The sequence below is a fragment of the Tamandua tetradactyla genome, chromosome 10 (genome assembly GCF_023851605.1).
Source record: "Tamandua tetradactyla isolate mTamTet1 chromosome 10, mTamTet1.pri, whole genome shotgun sequence".
Taxonomy (NCBI): Eukaryota; Metazoa; Chordata; class Mammalia; order Pilosa; family Myrmecophagidae; genus Tamandua; species Tamandua tetradactyla.
In genome coordinates, this window is record NC_135336.1 from 106,698,232 (window position 1) to 106,718,788 (window position 20,557).

Here is a 20,557-nt window from a genome sequence, read left to right on the forward strand (position 1 = left end):
TGAGACTCCACGACAGTTTCATGCACTAAGTTGACTGTCCTGAAACTCATCACCTCCAGAAGTTTCTTAGGCTAGAAAAGCCCTGAAACCCACAACATCAACCAACTCCATCCCCCATCCTGTGTTACCGCCAGCCCCTTCCAACATGAAAAAGTTAGAATGGACACAGCCCAAAGATCCTTACAGAGTGGCAGATGGATCAAAGGAGGAGAAGTCATAACAGAGAAGATAGGATTTACCAAATGAGTATGACAGCTGAACCACTATAATGATATTTCTTTTAGCTTTCAGTGTTTTGGAGCAGCTAGAAGGAAAAACCTGAAAATGTGGAATGGTAGTCCATACCAAACTTTGAAATCTGTTCTGTAAGTACTTGTTAGAATATACTTAAAAAATTATTTTGTTTTATTGTATATATATATTATATTTCACAATAAAAAACGTTTTTTTAAAAAAAAGTATGCCACATGCAATGATATGAAGGAAACTGGGGGACATTTTAGTGAGGCAAAATAAGCCAGAAACAAAAGAGCAAATATTGTAAGATCTCATTTAGTAAATACTTATAAGAAAATTGTAGCCTAGATTGTAAGCTCTTATAGCAGTCACATTTAGCCTGGAGTGGTAATTGTTATTTCTGGATTTTGAGAGGCTGTTTTATGTATGTATAACCTGGTACTTAGTATAACAATGAAGCCAAGTCGGGAGTGATGTAATTCAGAGTACATAGGTAAGGAAGATACTGTCTACTCTTTGGGACCAAGGAAGAAAGGTTTATTTTGTTCAGAACCTAAATTTTCTATAGCACATAATCTAACTCGACCTGTCTGGATAGCTCATTTAAACAATCCAAACACAGGGAGCCCAGAATAAGAAAGAGTTCCTTTAATCCTGTATAGCTTAATGTAATACCTGGATACATCCCAGACTATATTAAGCAGATAATCAGAAAGTATTGGCAAAGTTACTTGACGGATGGGAGAAAAATAATGGAACTAATAAACTTTGCCACCAGGGAATCCCCTGATACTTTGTCAAACTTTATGGACACCCAAATTAATAGGCCAAGCACTTGATCTTGAGGCTTGCTCTTGTGAAGCTTATGTAGGTAGCAGAGAAGCTTAGACTACCTATAGCCGTGCCTAAGAGTTACTTCTGGAGGACCTCTTTTGTTGCTCAGATGTGGTGTCCTTCTCTCTAAGTCCAACTCTGCAAGTGAAATCATTGCCCTCCCCCCTACATGGGACATGACATCCGGGGGTGAAAGTCTCCCTGGCAACGTGGGAGAGGACTCCCAGGGATGAGCCTGGCCCTGGAACCATGTGGTCAACAATCCCATTCTGACCAAAAGGGGGGAAAGAAGTGCAACAAAGAAGGTATCAGTGGCTGAGAGAGCTCAAATAGAGTCGAGAGGCTACTCTGGGGGTCACTCTTATGCATGCTTCAGTTAGACACTGCAACCTATAACTTGACAATCCCCAACCAAACCATTCCAGCCAATCCTAAAGAACACACTAGTGTGTTACATTAGATTCTACAAAGGTTCCAGGCACTAGGGTAACTTTCCAGAAACATACAACCTCCAGATGGGTCCCTGGACCAGATGAGTCCTGAAATGCAGAGGGGCCAGCCTCTCCAGAACATCAACTAATTCCATCTCCCTACCCCATATCAGTGACAGCCTCTTCAATATAAGAAAAATAGAATGGGCATAGAATGGTCCTAAAGAGTGGGAGAGAAAGATCAAAGATGATGGTGGACTTAAATACAGAGAAGGTAGGGTTTAACAAACGAGTATGAGAGCTGAATCATTATATAGATATTTCTTTTTGTCTTCAGTACCTTAGAACAGCTAGAGGTAAAAACATAAAATTGTGGAATTGTAACTCATACCAAGCTCTGTAATATGTTCTACAACTAATTGTGAGATGTACTTCGAAATTTATTGTTGTTTTGTATATATACTATTTTTCACAAAAAAGAAAAAAAAAAGAGAAGGCGTGGTAAAACAGAGAAGATACAATTTAACAAATGAGTATGACTGATGAATTAGTATACTGATATTTCTTTTGGTCTCCATGTCCTGGAGCAGCTAGAAGAAAAATGAAAAATTGTGAAACTGTAACCCATACCAAACTTTAAAATCTTTTCTATAACTACTTGTTAAAATGTACCTGGAAATTTATTGCTTTTTTTTTGTATGTATGTTATATTTCACAATTAAAAAATGTCAAAGAAGAATGCCAGAGCGCATCATTTTTCCAGAAACTCCCCTGAATTCCTTCTTGATTCTAGTAAAGGAACACTTACAGAGGATGGGAATAGAAAGACATCTCCTTAAAAATAAATATCTACCTGAATCCATCAGGTTTACCTGATGGTAAATCTTGGAAACATTCTCATAAACACATGGAAAAACAATGATACTTTTAATTCTACTCAGCATCATTTGGAATGTACAAATTAATGTGGTAACAGGAAAAAGAAATAGAATTAAGAGTTATAAAGATTGGGAACAAGAAGTTAAATTCTCATTATTTTCAGAAGATGAGCTTATCTACATAGAAAGTACAAAAAAATCACCTGATAGGTCAAGAGAGAGGGGGCCAAGATGGCGGCTCAGTAAGGTATGCGCGTCTTAGTTCCTCCTCCAGAGCAACTACTAGGTGACCAGAAACAGTGCAGAACAGCCCCCGGGGCCACGGCAGGGAACAGACACACAGCGTACCCCAGTCTGAACTGGCTAGACCGTCTGCGAGACTCCGCTGTGGTGAGTTCCCTGAGTGGCACGCGCTTCCCCAGGCCATGGCGGCTGGTGGCCGGCGTCCCTCCCTCCCTTCTTTCCGGGCCAGCTGAGAGTCTCGGAGAGGCAAGTTTCCCAAGCTGCGGTGGCCGGCGCCACTCTTTCGCAGGCGGCTTCCTGGACCGGCTATGAGTCTCGGATCGGTGAGTTACCCGGGCTGCGGCGGCCGGCAACCAGTGCCCCTCCCCCACAGGCAGCTGCCTGGAGGGAGAGGCGGGAGTTTCCGACACTGGCAGGGACTGGGTCCAACCAAACACCAATAGTGGCATTAATAAAGGAGCCACAACATCTTTTGCCGGTGGGACTCGCAGACAGACAAGCGCCACCTACTGGGCAGGATAAAAAAAAACAGAGTCCAGAGACTTCACAGGAAAATCTTTCAACCTGCTGGGTCTCACACTCAGGGAAATCTGATTAAATGTCCAGACGCCAGCAAAAAATAACAAAGCACACCAGGAAAATTGAAGATATGGCCCAGTCAAAGGAACAAACCAATAGTTCAAATGAGATACAGGAGTTGAGACAACTAATTCTGAATATACGAACAGAAATGGAAAACCTCTTCAAAAACCAAATCAATAAATTGAGGGAGGACATGAAGAAGGCAAGGGATGAACAAAAAGAAGAAATGGAAAGTCTGAAAAAACAAATCACAGAACTTATGGGAATGAAAGATACAGTAGAAGAGATGAAAAAAACAATGGAAACCTACAATGGTAGATTTCAAGAGACAGAGGTTAGAATTAGTGAACTGGAGGATGGAACATCTGAAATCCAAAAAGAAACAGAAATTATAGGGAAAAGAATGGAAAAATTTGAGCAGGGGCTCAGGGAATTGAATGATAATATGAAGCACACAAATATACGTGTTGTGGGTGTCCCAGAAGGAGAAGAGAAGGGAAAAGGAGGAGAAAAACTAATGGAAGAAATTATCACTGAAAATTTCCCAACTCTTATGAAAGACCTAAAATTACAGATCCAAGAAGTGCAGCACACCCCAAGGAGAATAGATCCAAATAGGCGTTCTCCAAGACACTTACTAATTAGAATGTCAGAGGTCAAAGAGAAAGAGAGGATCTTGAAAGCAGCAAGAGAAAAACAATCCATCACATACAAGGGAAACCCAATAAGATTATGTGTAGATTTCTCAGCAGAAACCATGGAGGCAAGAAGACAGTGGGATGATATATTTAAATTACTAAAAGAGAAAAACTGTCAACTAAGAATTCTATATCCAGAAAAATTGTCCTTCAAAAATGAGGGAGAAATTAAAACATTCTCAGACAAAAAGTCACTGAGAGAATTTGTGACCAAGAGACCAGCTCTGCAAGAAATACTAGAGGGAGCACTAGAGTCAGATACGAAAAGACAGAAGAGAGAGGTGTGGAGAAGAGTGTAGAAAGAAGGAAAATTAGATATGATATATATAATACAAACGGCAAAATGGTAGAGGAAAGTATTACCCAAACAGTAATAATACTAAATGTTAATGGACAGAACTCCCCAATCAAAAGACATAGACTGGCAGAATGAATTAAAAAACAGGATCCTTCTATATGCTGTCTACAGGAAACACATCTTAGACTCAAAGATAAACATAGGTTGAAAATGAAAGGTTGGGAAAAGATATTTCATGCAAGTAACAACCAGAAAAGAGCAGGAGTAGCTATACTAATATCCAACAAATTAGACCTCAAATGTAAAACAGTTAAAAGAGACAAAGAAGGATACTATATACTAATAAAAGGAACAATTAAACAAGAAAACATAACAATCATAAATATTTACACACCGAATCAGAATGCCCCAAAATACGTGAGGAATACACTACAAATACCGAAAAGGGAAATAGACACATCTACCATAATAGTTGGAGATTTCAATTCCCCACTCTCATAAATGGACAGAACATCTAGACAGAGGATCAATAAAGAAACAGAGAATTTGAATATTACAATAAATGAGCTAGACTTAACAGACATTTATAGGACATCACACCCCACAACAGCAGGATACACCTTTTTCTCAAGTGCTCTTGGATCATTCTCAAAGATAAACCATATGCTGGGTCACAAAGCAAGTCTCAACAAATTTAAAAAGATTGAAATCACACACAACACTTTCTCAGATCATAAAGGAATGAAGTTGGAAATCAACAATAGGCAGAGTGCCAGAAAATTCACAAATACGTGGAGGCTCAACAACACACTCTTAAACAACCAGTGGGTCAAGGAAGAAATTACAAGAGAAATTAGTAAATATCTCGAGGCAAATGAAAATGAAAACACAACATATCAAAACATATGGGACGCAGCAAAGGCAGTGCTAAGAGGGAAATTTATTGCCCTAAATGCCTATATCAAAAAAGAAGAAAGGGCAAAAATTCGGGAATTAACTGTCCATGTGGAAGAACTGGAGAAAGAACAGCAAACTAACCCCAAAGCAAGCAAAAGGAAAGAAATAACAAAGATTAGAGCAGAAATAAATGAAACTGAGAACATGAAAACAACAGAGAAAATAAGTAAGACCAGAAGTTGGTTCTATGAGAAAATCAACAAGATTGATGGGCCCTTAGCAAGATTGACAAAAAGAAGAGAGAGGACGCAAATAAATAGGATCAGAAATGGAAGAGGAGACATAACCACCGACCTCACAGAAATAAAGGAGGTAATAACAGGATACTATGAACAACTCTATGCTAATAAATACAACAATGTAGATGAAATGGACAAGTTCCTAGAAAGGCATGAACAACCAACTTTGACTCAAGAAGAAATAGATGACCTCAACAAACCAATCACAAGTAAAGAAATTGAATCAGTCATTCAAAAGCTTCCTAAAAAGAAAAGTCCAGGACCAGACGGCTTCACATGTGAATTCTACCAAACATTTCAGAAAGAATTAGTACCAACCCTGCTCAAACTCTTCAAAAAAATTGAAGTGGAGGGAAAGCTACCTAATTCATTCTATGAAGCCAACATCACCCTCATACCAAAACCAGGCAAAGATATCACAAAAAAAGAAAACTACAAACCAATCTCTCTAATGAATATAGATGCAAAAATCCTCAACAAAATTCTAGCAAATCGAATCCAGCAACACATTAAAAGAATTATACATCATGACCAAGTAGGATTCATCCCAGGTATGCAAGGATGGTTCAACATAAGAAAATCAATTAATGTAATACACCATATCAACAAATCAAAGCAGAAAATCACATGATCATCTCAATTGATGCAGAGAAGGCATTTGATAAGATTCAACATCCTTTCCTGTTGAAAACACTTCAAAGGATAGGAATACAAAGGAACCTCCTTAAAATGATAGAGGGAATATATGAAAAACCCACAGCTAATATCATCCTCAATGGGGAAAAATTGAAAACTTTCCCCCTAAGATCAAGAACAAGACAAGGATATCCATTATCACCATTATTATTCAACATTGTGTTGGAGGTTCTAGCCAGAGCAATTAGACAAGAAAAAGAAATACAAGGCATCAAAATTGGAAAGGAAGAAGTAAAACTATCACTGTTTGCAGATGATATGATACTATACGTCGAAAACCCTGAAAAATCCACAGCAAAACTATTAAAGCTAATAAATGAGTACAGCAAAGTAGCAGGTTACAAGATCAACATTCAAAAATCTGTAGTATTTCTATACACTACCAATGAACAAGCGGAGGGGGAAATCAAGAAACGAATCCCATTTACAATTGCAACTAAAAGAATAAAATACTTAGGAATAAATTTAACTAAAGAGACAAAAGACCTATACAAAGAAAACTACAAAAACTGTTAAAAGAAATCAAAGAAGACCTAAATAGATGGAAGGGCATACCGTGTTCATGGATTGGAAGACTAAATATAGTTAAGATGTCAATTCTACTTAAATTGATTTACAGATTCAATGCAATACCAATCAAAATCCCAACAACTTATTTTTCAGAAATAGAAAAACCAATAAGCAAATTTATCTGGAAGGGCAGGGTGCCCTGAATTGCTAAAAGTATCTTGAGGAAAAAAAACGAAGCTGGAGGTCTCACGCTGCCGGACTTTAAGGCATATTATGAAGCCACAGTGGTCAAAACAGCATGGTATTGGCATAAAGATAGATATATCGACCAATGGAATCAAATAGAGTGCTCAGATATAGACCCTCGCATCTATGGACATTTGATCTTTGATAAGGCAGTCAAGCCAACTCACCTGGGACAGAACAGTCTCTTCAATAAATGGTGCCTAGAGAACTGGATATCCATATGCAAAAGAATGAAAGAAGACCCATATCTCACACCCTACACAAAAGTTAACTCAAAATCGATCGAAGATCTAAACATTAGGTCTAAGACCATAAAACAGTTAGAGGAAAATGTAGGGAGATATCTTATCAATCTTACAACTGGAGGCAGTTTTATGGACCTTAAACCTAAAGCAAGAACACTGAAAAAAGAAATAAATAAATGGGAGCTCCTCAAAATTAAACACTTTTGTGCATCAAAGAACTTCATCAAGAAAGTAGAAAGACAGCCTACACAATGGGAGACAATATGTGGAAATGACATATCAGATAAAGGTCTAGTATCCAGAATTTATAAAGAGATTGTTCAACTCAACAACAAAAAGACAGCCAATCCAATTACAAAATGGGAAAAAGACTTGAACAAACACTTCTCAGAAGAGGAAATACAAATGGCCAAAAGGCACATGAAGAGATGCTCAATGTCCCTGGCCATTAGAGAAATGCAAATCAAAACCACAATGAGATATCATCTCACACCCACCAGAATGGCCATTATCAACAAAACAGAAAATGACAAGTGCTGGAGAGGATGCGGAGAAAGAGGCACACTTATCCACTGTTGGTGGGAATGTCAAATGGTGCAACCACTGTGGAAGGCAGTTTGGCGGTTCCTCAAAAAGCTGAATATAGAATTGCCATATGACCCAGCAATACCATTGCTAGGTATCTACTCAAAGGACTTAAGGGCAAAGACACAAACGGACATTTGCACACCAATGTTTATAGCAGCATTATTTACATTTGCAAAGAGATGGACACAGCCAAAATGTCCATCAACAGACGAGTGGCTAAACAAACTGTGGTATATACATACGAAGGAATATTATGCAGCTTTAAGACAGAATAAACTTATGAAGCATGTAATAACATAGATGGACCTAGAGAACATTATGCTGAGTGAGTCTAGCCAAAAACTAAAGGACAAATACTGTATGGTCCCACTGATGTGAACCGATATTAGAGAATAAACTTGGAATATGTCATTGGTAACAGAGACCATCAGCAGATAGAAATAGGTTAAGATAATGGGTAATTGGAGCTGAAGGGATACAGACTGTGCAACAAGACTGGATACAAAACTCAGAAATGGACAGCACAATACTACCTAATTGTAATGTAATTATGTTAAAACACTGAATGAAGCTGCATCTGAGGTATAGTTTTTTTTATTTTTTATTTTTTTATTTTTATTTTTTCTATTATCGTTTTATTTCTTTTTCTGTTGTCTTTCTATTTCTTTTTCTAAATTGATGCAAATGTACTAAGAAATGATGAATATGCCTCTATGTGATGATATTAAGAATTACTGATTGTATATGTAGAATGGAATGATTTCTAAATGTTGTGTTAGTTAATTTTTTTAATTAATAAAAAAAAATCACCTGACAAATTTTAAGAACTAATAAATAAAACATAATGGGGATGAATGTAAGATTCTAAGACAATAAAATTGAAAAACATCCCCAAGAAACAACCAGGAATCAATCTGACGATGAATATAGAAGACTTAGAGAAGAAAATGATAAAATTCTAAATTTGCAAAATATATTATTTAATATATTTAAATTATATACTTTCCTCCCAAATATTCAAAAGTTCAATGCAGTCCCAATCAAAAGTACAACAATATTTAAAAAAAACAACTTGAAAAACTTTCTAAAGTTTATTGGAGAGGGATTGTATACAAGGAATTTCTGGGAAAGAAGAAAGAAATGATTTATCACATATTAAAATATATTACGAAGTTAAAGTGGATAAAACAGGCTGGTATAGGTGCAAGAACAGATTAAGAAATTAATGAAACAAATTAGAGATTGTAGAAGTACATTGATGAATATGGAGGAATTTTATGTAAGATAAAACAGACATTTCAAATGGGGGGGGTGGGTAAAATGGACTTTAAAACTTAAAAAATAAACAATTGGCTATTGGTAGAATATGGGAAATATTACCACTATATGCCTCACAAAGTTATACTAACACTAAATTAAATAATTAAATCTAAGTAATAGAATTGCAAAAAAACATTAGAAGCAAATTTAGAAGATATGTTTCTAATCTCAGGACTAAAGTAGCAATTGCCTGAGAGAAGTTATTTGGAGTACATGTGATGGACAGAGGATTCCTAGCCTGAATTTCAGAAGAAAAATACAAATAACTGAATAGACAATAAGCTAAGAATATGAACTGCCATTTAGAAGGAAGCAGTGTAAACAGCCTATGCCTTTACGACAAGGTGAATAACTGGCAGTCATCAGGAGAAATTGTTAGCAAGGAACAGAGCAAGTGACCGGCAGCCATCAGGTGACACTGCCAGCAAGGAACAGAGTGAGTGACCAGCAGCCATCAGGAGATACTGTCAGCAAGGAACACAGCAAGTGACCGGCAGCCATCAGGTGACAATGCCAGCAAGGAACAGAGTGACCGGCAGCCATCAGGTGACACTGCCAATAAGGAACAGAGTGAGTGGCCGGCAGCCATCAGGTGACAGTGTCAGCAAGGAACACAGCAAGTGACCAGCAGCCATCAGGTGACACTGCCAGCAAGGAACACAGCAAGTGACCGGCAGCCATCAGGTGACACTGCCACCCAAGGCTCTCATACTCCAGGGGAGAGTCACCACACGAAGTTTCAGCTTTGACTACACTTTACTTTTTGTTGCCTTTCTGACCCAATTCTGTCCCCATACATGGCAGGACCATTAGATCCCTGGCAGGCCTTTTAACATCCTGGATGCTGGCATCTGGGTCCCTGGATGACTTTTTTTTTTTACATGGGCAGGCACCAGGAATTGAACCCGGGTCCTTTGGCATGGCAGGCAAGCGTTCTTGCCACTGAGCCACCGTGGCCCGCCCTGGATGACTTTTTAAAGGTAGGATATGGTTTTGGTCTCTGCAGCTTTGCTTGAGAAGCAACTTGCATTCAAGTTTAAAGACCTGTCCTTATGTCCACTCCCAGGTGCTGGCAGACGCATCTGCTGTGCCTTATCCAGAGCTTTCATAACAATAGGTGTCCTTAGCAGGGACAGCAGGGGATGCACATGCCCCGCTAGGAGATGAGCAAAGGCTCAGGTGCACCTTTCCTGTGTGAGGACACACGGGCTGTCAGGTTGGAGCAGGATTACACATGGCCCTCCCAGCCCAGGCAGAGCCCAGGGCCCTCGGACAGGGGCAGGCCCCGGGGAGTCCTAGAGACTCTTCCTACCACTCCGATTACTTTCTTTCCAAATAAAGTCAGCCTAAGTCCTGTGACCCCGCAGCCATGCCCCTCTCTCCCAGGTGGGCCCTGGGGTGGGTACCTGGAGCTGCGGGCCACGTCCCGGAGGGCACTCAGAGGACAGGGTTGGCCCAGGAGGACAGTGGGTGGGGTGGGCCCAGGTGGGCCTGGGGACCTGCAGACCATGGGCGTCTGTGGATGGCCCAGCTTGGGGACGCCTGGGCCCGGGGCTGGGTGCGACGCAGCCTTTTTGGGCCTGGGACGTGCGGCTCAGAGACCCACCCAGAGGAGCTGGGCACTACCTGGTGAGGTATCTCAGTCATCCCTCCCTCATAGACATAGCCGGGCCTGTAGGGAACCCTGCTCTGGCCAGATGGTGCCACCCCCATGGGGCCTGAGGAAGGAAGGCAGAGCAGGGAATGCAGGTGAGTTTATTGGGGTCACCAGCAGGTGGTGGCTGAGGCTGAGTGGAGGGGAGTACAGGGAATGGGACAGAAGGAAAGGCAGCCCAGGTGGCAGAAGCCACAGGGAGTAGCAGGGCTGAGGGGTTCCCTGGCTATGACAGGTGTGGTCAGCCCTTTTTAGGACAAGACTGAAAGATGGTTGTGAGGGGCACACAATTGGCCCTGGGATATGTTCCTGGTCAGCATCAGGACAAGGGGTAGGGGGCAGGCATGCAACAGACGGGCTCACAGCAGTATGTGCAGGAGGAGGACATGCAGCAAGCGGGCTGGCAGCTGGACTGCTGGCAGCAGGAGGGCTCACGGGAGCTGGTGCAGACAGCTTGGCAGGGGCTGGACTCACAGCTCACTGGGGTGCAGACGAGGGTCAGGGAGGGGGCCTGGGTGCAGCAGGTAGGGTGCAGAGGGTGAGGGTACAGCAGGTGGGGGCACAGCAGGTGGAGGCACAGCAGGTGGGGGCACAGAAGGGGAGCTTGCAGCAGCTCTCTGGGCAATTGTCCACCTCCCAAGAGGAGTCCGTGCAGGAGTCACAGGGACCAGGCAAACATAGACACATTCCTAACCATTTTGGAAAAAAGCCAGAATCAGAAATGCAGTTATCCAGGAAGGATTCATGGAAAGTCCTATTGTCTGATGGCTGGGACCCCTGTGTACTGCATGTGAAACTGACAAATGTTTCCCGAGATCTATATAAACAGAACCACTGCCAATCTGGGCTAAAGGGGACACAAAAGGGACAGACTGAAGGAAAAATGACTTCAAAGCAGAAATACGGACACTGGTCTGGAGCCAAGACACCTTGGGTCAGGAGGGCAGACCGAGCCACGCACGAGGAATGGGTGAGTCTGCCCTGCAGTGCAGAGAGCAGGCGTGGCCGCCCCAGCCTCCAAGACATCGAGCATGTTCCCCAGGGCTGGGAAGACGCTGGCCCCCAGCGCACTGACCGGAGGGCTGGAGCCTGCGCCATGGAGTCTGCAGAGGGTCCAGCCCTGACGTGGGTGCTTGGCAGGTGGAGCTGAGAACACGGCCCTTTCTCCAGTGTTTGGAGATGTGGGAGCCCCTCACCCCACTGTCTGGAGAGAGCATGGCTCGGTGCAAGCTTTTGGGAAGGGTGGGGCTGCCGTGCTCTCAGGCCAAGGATGAAACTCCTTCTATAGGTGACTCTTGGACTCTGTAATCTAATGGAGTTTGCCGTGAAGATTTCAGAACTGCTCTCCTTCCCGTTTCTCCCTATGGCAACGGGAATGTTTATCCTTGGACAGTCCCTCCTTGTATACTGGAAGTGGATAACTTGCTCTAAGATTCGCAGGTCCACAGCCAGAGGGGACCTGTGTTCCAGGACAGACCACACCTGTGACAGCTTTTGATGAGACTTTGTACTCGATTGTTACGAAAACGATTTGAGGCATTTGTGATACTGTGATAGAATGAATGCATTTTTCATATGCAAAGAACATGTCATTTTGGGGTCCAGAGGGTGGGGTTTGATGGTCTGAGGCTGTGCTCACCCTGGGAAAGGCCATGTCTTCTTATTGATTCCTGTGGGCTAGGGGCTACTGTAGGGTGAAGGCTTTGATTAGGTTGTTTCAGTTAAGAGCCCCCCCCCCCCCTTTCAGTGTGGGTCTTAACCCTCTTACAGGGGCTGTATAAGAGGACAAAAGAAAAAACCCAGAAAAGCTAAAGGAGACAGACAGAGAGAGACATGGAAAATCTCAGAACTGAAGCCACGGAATCCAGAATCTGGAAGCAATGAAGCCTGGAGAGAAGGACCAGCAGCCTCTGGCACGAGCCTTTGGCAACGAGACAGAGGGGCCGAGGATTGTGGGGGCTGACGCCACGAGGCAGCATCCATCGGTGATGCACTGACCACACATTTTTCATGGCCTCAGACTGTAAACTCGTAAGTTGATAAATCTGAATTTTAAAAGCCAACCCATTCTAGTTGCATTTCAACAGGCTTAGCAAACCAAGTATCAGACGAGCCAACACTAAGGGACGGGAGCTTTAAGTCATGAATAAAAGCTCCACATGAACACAAAGAAATGGATAAAGAAGTGAAGCCTGAGAAAAGAAGGGTGTTGTGAATAAATCTCAGCAAACTTGTAAAACACCCTGTGAGTTATGCAGAATGCATGTAGATGCAGTACATGATAATAATGCCGCAAAGTCAAGATGGGGCCAAGGGGAGTTAAAATGTTCTGTACACTGCAGTTTCTGGGAAATGGGGTAGGCCTGATTTGTAACTGACCTGAGAAAATCATAGATTCATGCTGTCATTTTGAGCACAAAAAATAAGGAAAATAAACACATAACAACGACTACACGAGGGAAAATGGGGGAAGGGAAATCCCAAAAGACACACCCCAGGGACGCTGAGAAAGGGGGAGAGGAGGGAATGACTGTCAACCTGGGACACGGGTGCGACGTGGCTTAGACCAGGTCCCCTGCACGCACAGCCGTGCCAGCCCCAGGCACCCAGACTCGCTGTGCTGGAACCCCGGCCGCTCTGTGGCGCTCCTTTCTTGGGGTGCTCATTTGCATCTCCCCGATGACTTTTCATGTGGCACCTTGTCCCGGCCCGTGGGACGATCAACCGAAGCTCGAACTCCTGTGAGGAAAGAATGGCATGGGACAAAGAGACGCGAAGAACGGCAGCAAGACAAATATTCTGATCAAGCTGCAAACGTTTATTGAGGAGGCTGGGTATATATACTCTGGAAGGAGGGGGGTGGCTAGTAGGGACGGTGGTGATCTGGGATTGGTGGCTGCTGTTGCTAGGGCAGAGGGCAGATGTACGGTTAGTACTTTTGGCGCGAACTTTAGGCGCGAACTACTATTACTTCCGTGAAGAAGGCTGATTATAGTTTAGGCTGTTCTTTGTTTCAGCCCTGGCGGCCATGTTGCATGTTTCCGGCATCGCTGAGGGTGGATTTTATACATGCTACCTTAATTGTCCCCAACAGCACCTCATTGCACATGTCGATTTGCCATTTGAGTCTCTACCTTGGTGAGGCATGTGGGATGTTTGACCGATTCGCTGCATGTTACAGCGTTATTCCAGGAGGACAGCACCGGGAAATGCAACGCTTTGGGCAGAGAGCGCCCGTTGGTGCTGGCCGGGGCTGGTTGGGGTGGATGGGCTACGAGCAGCCTGTGGAGCGTTCTGAGCCCGGGTGGCAGCGGCTGCTCAGCGTGGGCACCGGTGGGCCCCACAGACGGGGTGCGGAGGGGGAGACGGGAGTGTCGCGCGTCTACTTTAAAACCAGAACCTGTCACCACAGCCCCCATAAAGGCCACTCTGGGCCAAAGACCTGCCCGCGTGCGTCGCCCCGGCCCGAGAGAAGAAAGGACAGCGCTCTGCTGCAGGTCAGTGGGTTTATTGCCGTGGCCTCATCTCCAGACCTCAGGGCGGGAGTCGGAGGCTGGTGCTTCTAGAGAGAGCCGCCGAGGCAGCCACATCTGCCAGGAGGCCAAGAGGGCACGGCTGGGGGACGGGAGGGCAGGGAGGGAGGACGCGGGGTGCTGGGGACGGCCCCTGGGCAGCGGATGTGCCTGCGGGGAGGGGGCTGCGCAGTCAGGCACAGGTTCCGTTAGCTCCTGGGGGACATTCCGGCAGCTTCTGTCCACAGCACCCCGTGTGCTGTAGCCGCAGGGGCGAGGGGCAGGGGTGGGCTCCCAGGTTTGTCCAGGTGTCCTGAGAAGGGCCAGGTCACGGAGCTGGGGGGAGGTCATGAGCACAGCTGCCCGGCCCTGGTGGGGCTGGGGGCACAGGGTGCGCTGGGGGCAATGTGACACTGGCTGGTGGCTTCTGGGACCTCCTAATTGCTGACCCCGCAGTGTGATGGTCACTTTCCGGCTTCCAGAACTGCTCGTCCTCCAGCTCAGCACCAGGCTGGGGAGGCAGACCCAGACGCTGTGGTCAGCGGGGCCGGAATAAATCTGGCAGGGTGAGGCCAGCAGCTCCCAGGGGCTCCTGAGCTCCACAGCCCTGGCCGGGCTCCACCCCATCAGCAGCTGCACTTGGCCGGGCAGGGACACACAGGCCGGCAGAGCAGGGACATGCAGGAGGCCGGGCGGCAGCAGCTGGGCTGGCAGGAGGAAGCAGGGGTACAGCAGGAGGCAGGGGCACAGCAGGAGGTGGGGGCACAGCAGACAGGCTTGCACACAGGGCGGCAGAGCAGGGACACGCAGGAGGCCGGGCGGCAGCAGCTGGGCTGGCAGCAGGAGGCAGGGGTACAGCAGGAGGCAGGGGCACAGCAGGAGGTGGGCACACAGCAGGCGGGCTTGCACACGGGGCGGCAGAGCAGGGACACGCAGGAGGCCGGGCGGCAGCAGCTGGGCTGGCAGGAGGAGGCGGGGGCACAGCAGGCGGGCTTGCACACGGGGCGACAGAGCAGGGACACACAGGAGGAGGGTCTGCAGCAGGACGAGGGGCAGGGGGTGGACGCGCAGCACACGGGCTTGCAGCACACGGGCTTGCAGCAGACAGGAATGCAGCAGGGGGAGGACGTGCAGCAAGCGGGCTGGCAGCTAGACTGCTGGCAGCAGGAGGGCTCACAGCAGCTGGTGCAGACAGCTTGGCAGGGGCTGGACCCACAGCTCACTGGGGTGCAGACAAGGGTCAGGCAGGAAGCTGGGGCACAGTAGGTGGGGGCGCAGCAGGTGGGGGCGCAGCAGGTGGGGGTGCAGCAGGTGGGGGGGCAGCAGGTAGAGGTGCAGCAGGTAGAGGTGCAGCAGGTAGGGGCACAACAGGTAGGGGCACAGCAGGTGGGGGCACAGCAGGTGGAGGTGCAGCAGGTGGGGGCGCAGCAGGTGGGGGGGCAGCAGGGGGGCTCGCAGCAGCTCTCTGGGCAGTCGTCGGCCTCCCAGGAGGGGCCGGTGCAGGAGTCGCAGGGACCAGGCAGGCAGACCCGGCGGCCGTAGCTCAGGTCGCTGGAGCACACGGAGATGGTGGACGCAGCCATGGTGGGTGGGCGGGAGGTGAGGCGGGAGGAGTGAGTGTGTGAGTGTGTGAGTGTGAGGAGCTGGGGCAGTCGGGGCTTTTATCCCTGTCCCTGGCTCGGGCTGTCCCCGCGGGAGAGTCCTCAAGCCTCCCCTTCCTTGTTGGGGGCCGTTTCCTGGGTCCAGCGTTAGGGAAGTCCTTCCCCTGCGTGTGACAGGGCCCAGCTCGTAAACCTCCTGCCTGGGGCGCCTTGGGCCCGTCCCCCTCTGAGGTCCCCCTGGAGCAGGAGGAGGGGGCGGGTGGGGTGCGCCCTGGCCGGCCTCCCCTGTGGAATCCATGTCCACCACCCACGGCTCCCCTGGGACAGCTGTGCAGGTTGGGTGCGGCTAGCACCGCCCTGGGGTCCTGCCTGGAGGGGCTCCCGCCCTGCAGGGGGTCCTGTGTGCCGTCCCGATGCGGAGCAGGGGGCCTGCACCTGGGGAAGGGGGTCCGGGGCCAGGAGTCAGAGGGAGACCCCCAGGGCCGCACACCCGGAGGGATGGGCTGTGGCTGGACTCAGCCATCCGGCCTGGGGCCTGGACCTTCTAATGTCCTATGTGCCCTCGGCAGCTCCTGGCCATATGTCTGCGGCCCTGTGGCCTTCTCAGCTGCCCTGTGTCCTGCTCGGAGGCTCAGGGAGTCTCCGCTCAACGCAAGGACAGTGGAGGGCAGGTCGGGTCCTGCCAGGTGTGAGGACCCCCCTTGGGTCTAGCATCTGGGGTGGCCGTAGGGGGTCCCTGCCCGGGCAGTGTCCTCTCCCTCGACAGCCCAGCTTCCTGTCCAGGCTCTGTCTTCAGCCTCACCCAGACCTTCCTGGGGGTTCTCCTGGCACCCCGACTCTGCCATGGGTCCCTCGCCATGCCTCGGTGTCTCTGAAGGCAAACGCTGGTGACCACGGGGTGCACGCCAGGTACGGGGGCTTCTGCAGTGAGGGGCGGTCCCTTCCCCCTCCCGGGACCCCCACGTCAGCCAGGCGTACATCTCACGTGTCATTTCACAGAGCGCCGCCCGGCTCACGTGCACATCCAGGATAGAGAGGGCCCGTCCTCACCGGGCGTCCCCGTCACGCTGCACCTGGAGCTGAAACGACCCTGGTTCTAAAAACAGAGCCAGTGCTGTGTGTCAGACCCTGTCCTCGCGCTCTCCACAAGCAGGCTGACGTAGAGCCCAGGATGTGGGAGGGGCGGGGGGCAGGCGGACCCCCAGCTCGGGGCAGCGTGAAGGGCCTTGGGTGAGAATCCTCGGCTCTGCGTGGGGAGGGCCACAGCCCCTCCCGCGGAGCCCAGGTCAGGGGCTCCGAGAGGAGCCAAGGGCATCGGGACCAGCAAGCGGGGAGCCCAGGTGGGGGCATCGCTGCAGGGTTCGTGACCCCCCTCACCGCAGGGATGAGAGCCAGAGGATGGGGAGACCCGCGCAGGAGGGCATGCCCCCAAGGCTGACCCTCGGGACCCCGCCGTGGGCCTGGAAATGGGCTCTGAGAGAGAAAAGTCTGACCTCCCCTGTTTACAAGGCAGCTGCGTGACGCTGGCAGGAGCCGAGCTCCTCCCTGCGTGTAGAGAGACGGCCCCAATCACACACCCTGTGCTCCGTAGAAACCCCCCCAGCTGGGCGTCCTCGTGACTCTGCTGTTCTCCTCCCCTCGGGATGTGAGCGTCCCATGAGCAGGAGCGTGTTCGTCTTCTTATCTCTGGTCCCCAGTCCTAAAGCGGTCCCTGGTACTTAACTGACCTTTAGTAAGTATTGAGTGAATATATTAACTTTTTGGTGAATTTATTCCACAATAACTGAGTTCTGGAAAAGGTTGCATAGGATCCGCAGTTCTCCTTGCTGTATGAAGTGCTCCACCGAGTTCCCAGCATATGTGCTGCATCAGCTAGGACCACACCCACTGCCTAGCTGGAAAAAATGAGGAAATCTGGCTGTACCTTAAGGACAGTCTTTCTGAAGGCGCCAGTAAAGTTCCAAGGCAGCCACTGCCAGTAACCCAGTCTCCGTGTGAACAGAACACAAGAGGTGAGGACCCTCCGCAGCTCTCCTTCTCTAACTGAGACATCTGCCAGCTCCCAGGTGGCAGCCACGGGGCTAGGAAGTTGAACAGAGCATTTCATGGTCTCTTGGCAGGAGAAGGATAAAAGCAGAGTTCAGGGCTTGGCAGTGTAGAGGGATCATGCGACAGACGCAGGCTTCCAGACGGGAACGCTGACAAAAGTGAGGGCCGTTCCTCGATGGAGCTGAAAGCAGAAGTAAGACTAAAGCCCGCTTGAAATCCAGGACACTATCCTGTTGAATTTGGGGAGTCTGTGCACAATCTAACCACTGGCCAAAAGCAAACTTAACTATCCTCTAAGGTCACTGGGCCCTCAAACAATGCGTACAGGTTTTCATACGCACAGCCTGGACTCAGCCACGTGCCATGAGGCTCACCAGGAGGCAGGAGTCACTGACTGAGGACCAAGGTAAAACCAGACAACGAAAGCAGATCTGCAGGTGATCTAGATGTTGGAACCATCAAACATGGATCAAAGCAACTGTGACAATTTGTTTAAAAAGTGCAAGAGTAGGAAATTTCCATGACAGCTGGATTCTCAGAAAAGGAATCAATCATCAACTGTAGAAAAATACATAAAGTGAACTGCGGAAGTCCATCGATTTGTTTCACAGCGTAGAAGACACATCCAAATAGATCCTGCTGTCCTCTCGGCCCCCTCCAGAGCCTCCCCCTCTGCAGGCCAGAGATATGTCGTGGTGGGGGACCCTGGGCGCTGGCCCCCAACAGCCAGCTCGGGCCGGTGTGGCGAGCGAGTGCACAGGGACACACACTTTCTTGTGCTCATCTGCAGGCGGCGGGACAGGCGAGGTGGCTGCGGGAGCTGGGCCCTGACCACAACCCGCAGACGTCCTCAACTTTAGCCACCTCGTGTCAAAGCCGCGCCCACATAGGTCATTTTTCTCTATGTCACGTTGGAAAATAGTAAGAGAGAGCGTCAGCATGTGCTACTTCGAGAAAACTGGGAAACACTCTGTTGATAAACACAGTGCAGCCTCTCTGCCCTGTACCAACAACACTCAAACACTCCTGTGTTATGACGCCAAGAGGGCAACGGGCCATTGAGTTCTATTCGCCATGGACCACAACTGCGCGATAGAAACCGACCGTCCAAAGGTCTACTGAAAAGTGACTGAGTAAAATCAAACAAAAACTAAACAGTCTGGAGGACGGCTGCCTCTAAAGGATGAGAAGAGATGATTCTTAATTCCTTGCTCTTTTCTGTATTTCCTAAATTTCCTGTAATTAGCAGGTTTACACACAGAATGAAAAACGTGCACACGGGGCGTCCACCAGCACAGCCCATAAGATAAGTCTTGATACATTTAAAAGATTGAAATAATACAAAGTAGTTCCCTGGCTACAAGGGAATAAAATTAGAAATCTGTAACAGAAAGATATTTGGGAAGCTCACAAATATGTCAAAAATTAAGCAGCACACTCTTAGATAGCCAAAGGTCAAAGAAGAAATCAAAAGGGATATTATAAAATACAATGAGGTGAATGAAATTGAAGGTACAACCTACCAAAACTAATGGGATACAAGCAAAGCAGCAGTAACAGGGAAATTTATAGTCGCAAGCACTTACGTTAAAATAGAAGAAATATCTCAAATTAATATCCTAAACTTTCCCTTTAGGATGTTGCCCAAAAAAGTGCAAATTAAACTTAAAGGAAGCAGAAGTAAGGAAATAATAAAGATTGGAGCAGAATTAATGAAACCAGGCATAGAAAGCAATAGAGAAAATCAATTAAACCAAAAGCTGATTCTTTGAGAATATTAATATAAATAACAAACATTTCAGCTAGATTGACCAAGAAAAAAAATAGGCAAAATTAAAATTATGAAAATTACAAATGAAAGAGGGACATTACTATTGATCTCACAGAAATAAAAAGCTTTGAACATTTGTATGCCTATAAATTAGAGAGCATGGACGGCACGATCAATTCCTAGTGAGACAGAACTACCAAAATCCACTCAAACACAAACAGACAATCTGATCAGACCCCAAACAAGTTTTCACTTGACTGAATTATTATCACTCCTTTGACTGAATTACTACTCAGAACAACAATCTACAAAGGGAAGTCCAGGCACAGGGAGGTCAGTGCTGAACTGCAGCGAACACTTAAAGAAGATGAATGTTTCACAAACTCTTCTAGAAAATCGAAGAGAAGGGAGCACTTTCCAACTCCCTCGGTGAGGCTGGCATTGATGTGATCCCCAAACCACCCCAGGAAAAGAAAACTGGAGCAATAGGACTTAGGAGTACGAACACTGTGCTGGTTGAGAGGATGTGTGAACCCTAGAAAAGCCGTGTTTTAATCCTAATCAGTCTTGCAGGAAGGATGGTTTCTTCTAATCCCTATTCAGTACTGTAGGATGGAAACTTTAATTAGATCATTTCCATGGAGATTGGACTCAGTCAACTGTGGGTATTAAATTGATCAGATGGAGACGTGTCTCTACCCACTCCGGGTAGGCCTTGATTACTTAACTGGAATCCTATAAAAGAAGACGTATTTTGGAGAAAACTTCAGAACACTACGGAACCACGAAGCAGAGAGTCCACCAGGCAGTGACTTTTGGAGATGAAGAAGGAAAACACCTCCCGGGGAGCTTCATGAAACAGGAAGCTGGAAGAGAAAGCTAGCAGACACCTCCATGGGTCCTTCCAGCTGAGAGAGAAACCCTGAACTTCATCAGCCTTCTTGAACCAAAGTGTCTTTCCCTGGATG

At 47.3% G+C, this 20,557-nt stretch overlaps 2 protein-coding genes across 2 annotated transcripts in view; both read right to left on the bottom strand.

Annotated features, from left to right (window-relative positions):
- TSPEAR (thrombospondin type laminin G domain and EAR repeats) overlaps nt 1–20,557 on the bottom strand; it is a 259,806-nt gene that overhangs the window by 38,677 nt on the left and 200,572 nt on the right. The window lies entirely within an intron of this gene.
- On the bottom strand, nt 14,795–15,751 carry LOC143648766 (uncharacterized). The gene is made up of 2 exons (XM_077119179.1): nt 15,550–15,751; nt 14,795–15,420 (listed from the first exon to the last, which is right to left on the bottom strand). Exons 1-2 carry the CDS (start codon nt 15,749–15,751, stop codon nt 14,795–14,797), a joined length of 828 nt encoding a protein of 275 aa, XP_076975294.1.

Coding starts and splice junctions, on each gene's coding strand:
- LOC143648766 (XM_077119179.1), bottom strand. CDS start 15,751: ATGGCTGCGTCCACCATCTCCGTGTGCTCCAGCGACCTGAGCTACGGC. Junction 15,421..15,549: donor CTGCTGTGCCCCCACCTGCT/GTGCCCCTACCT, acceptor ACTGTGCCCCAG/CTTCCTGCCTGACCCTTGTC.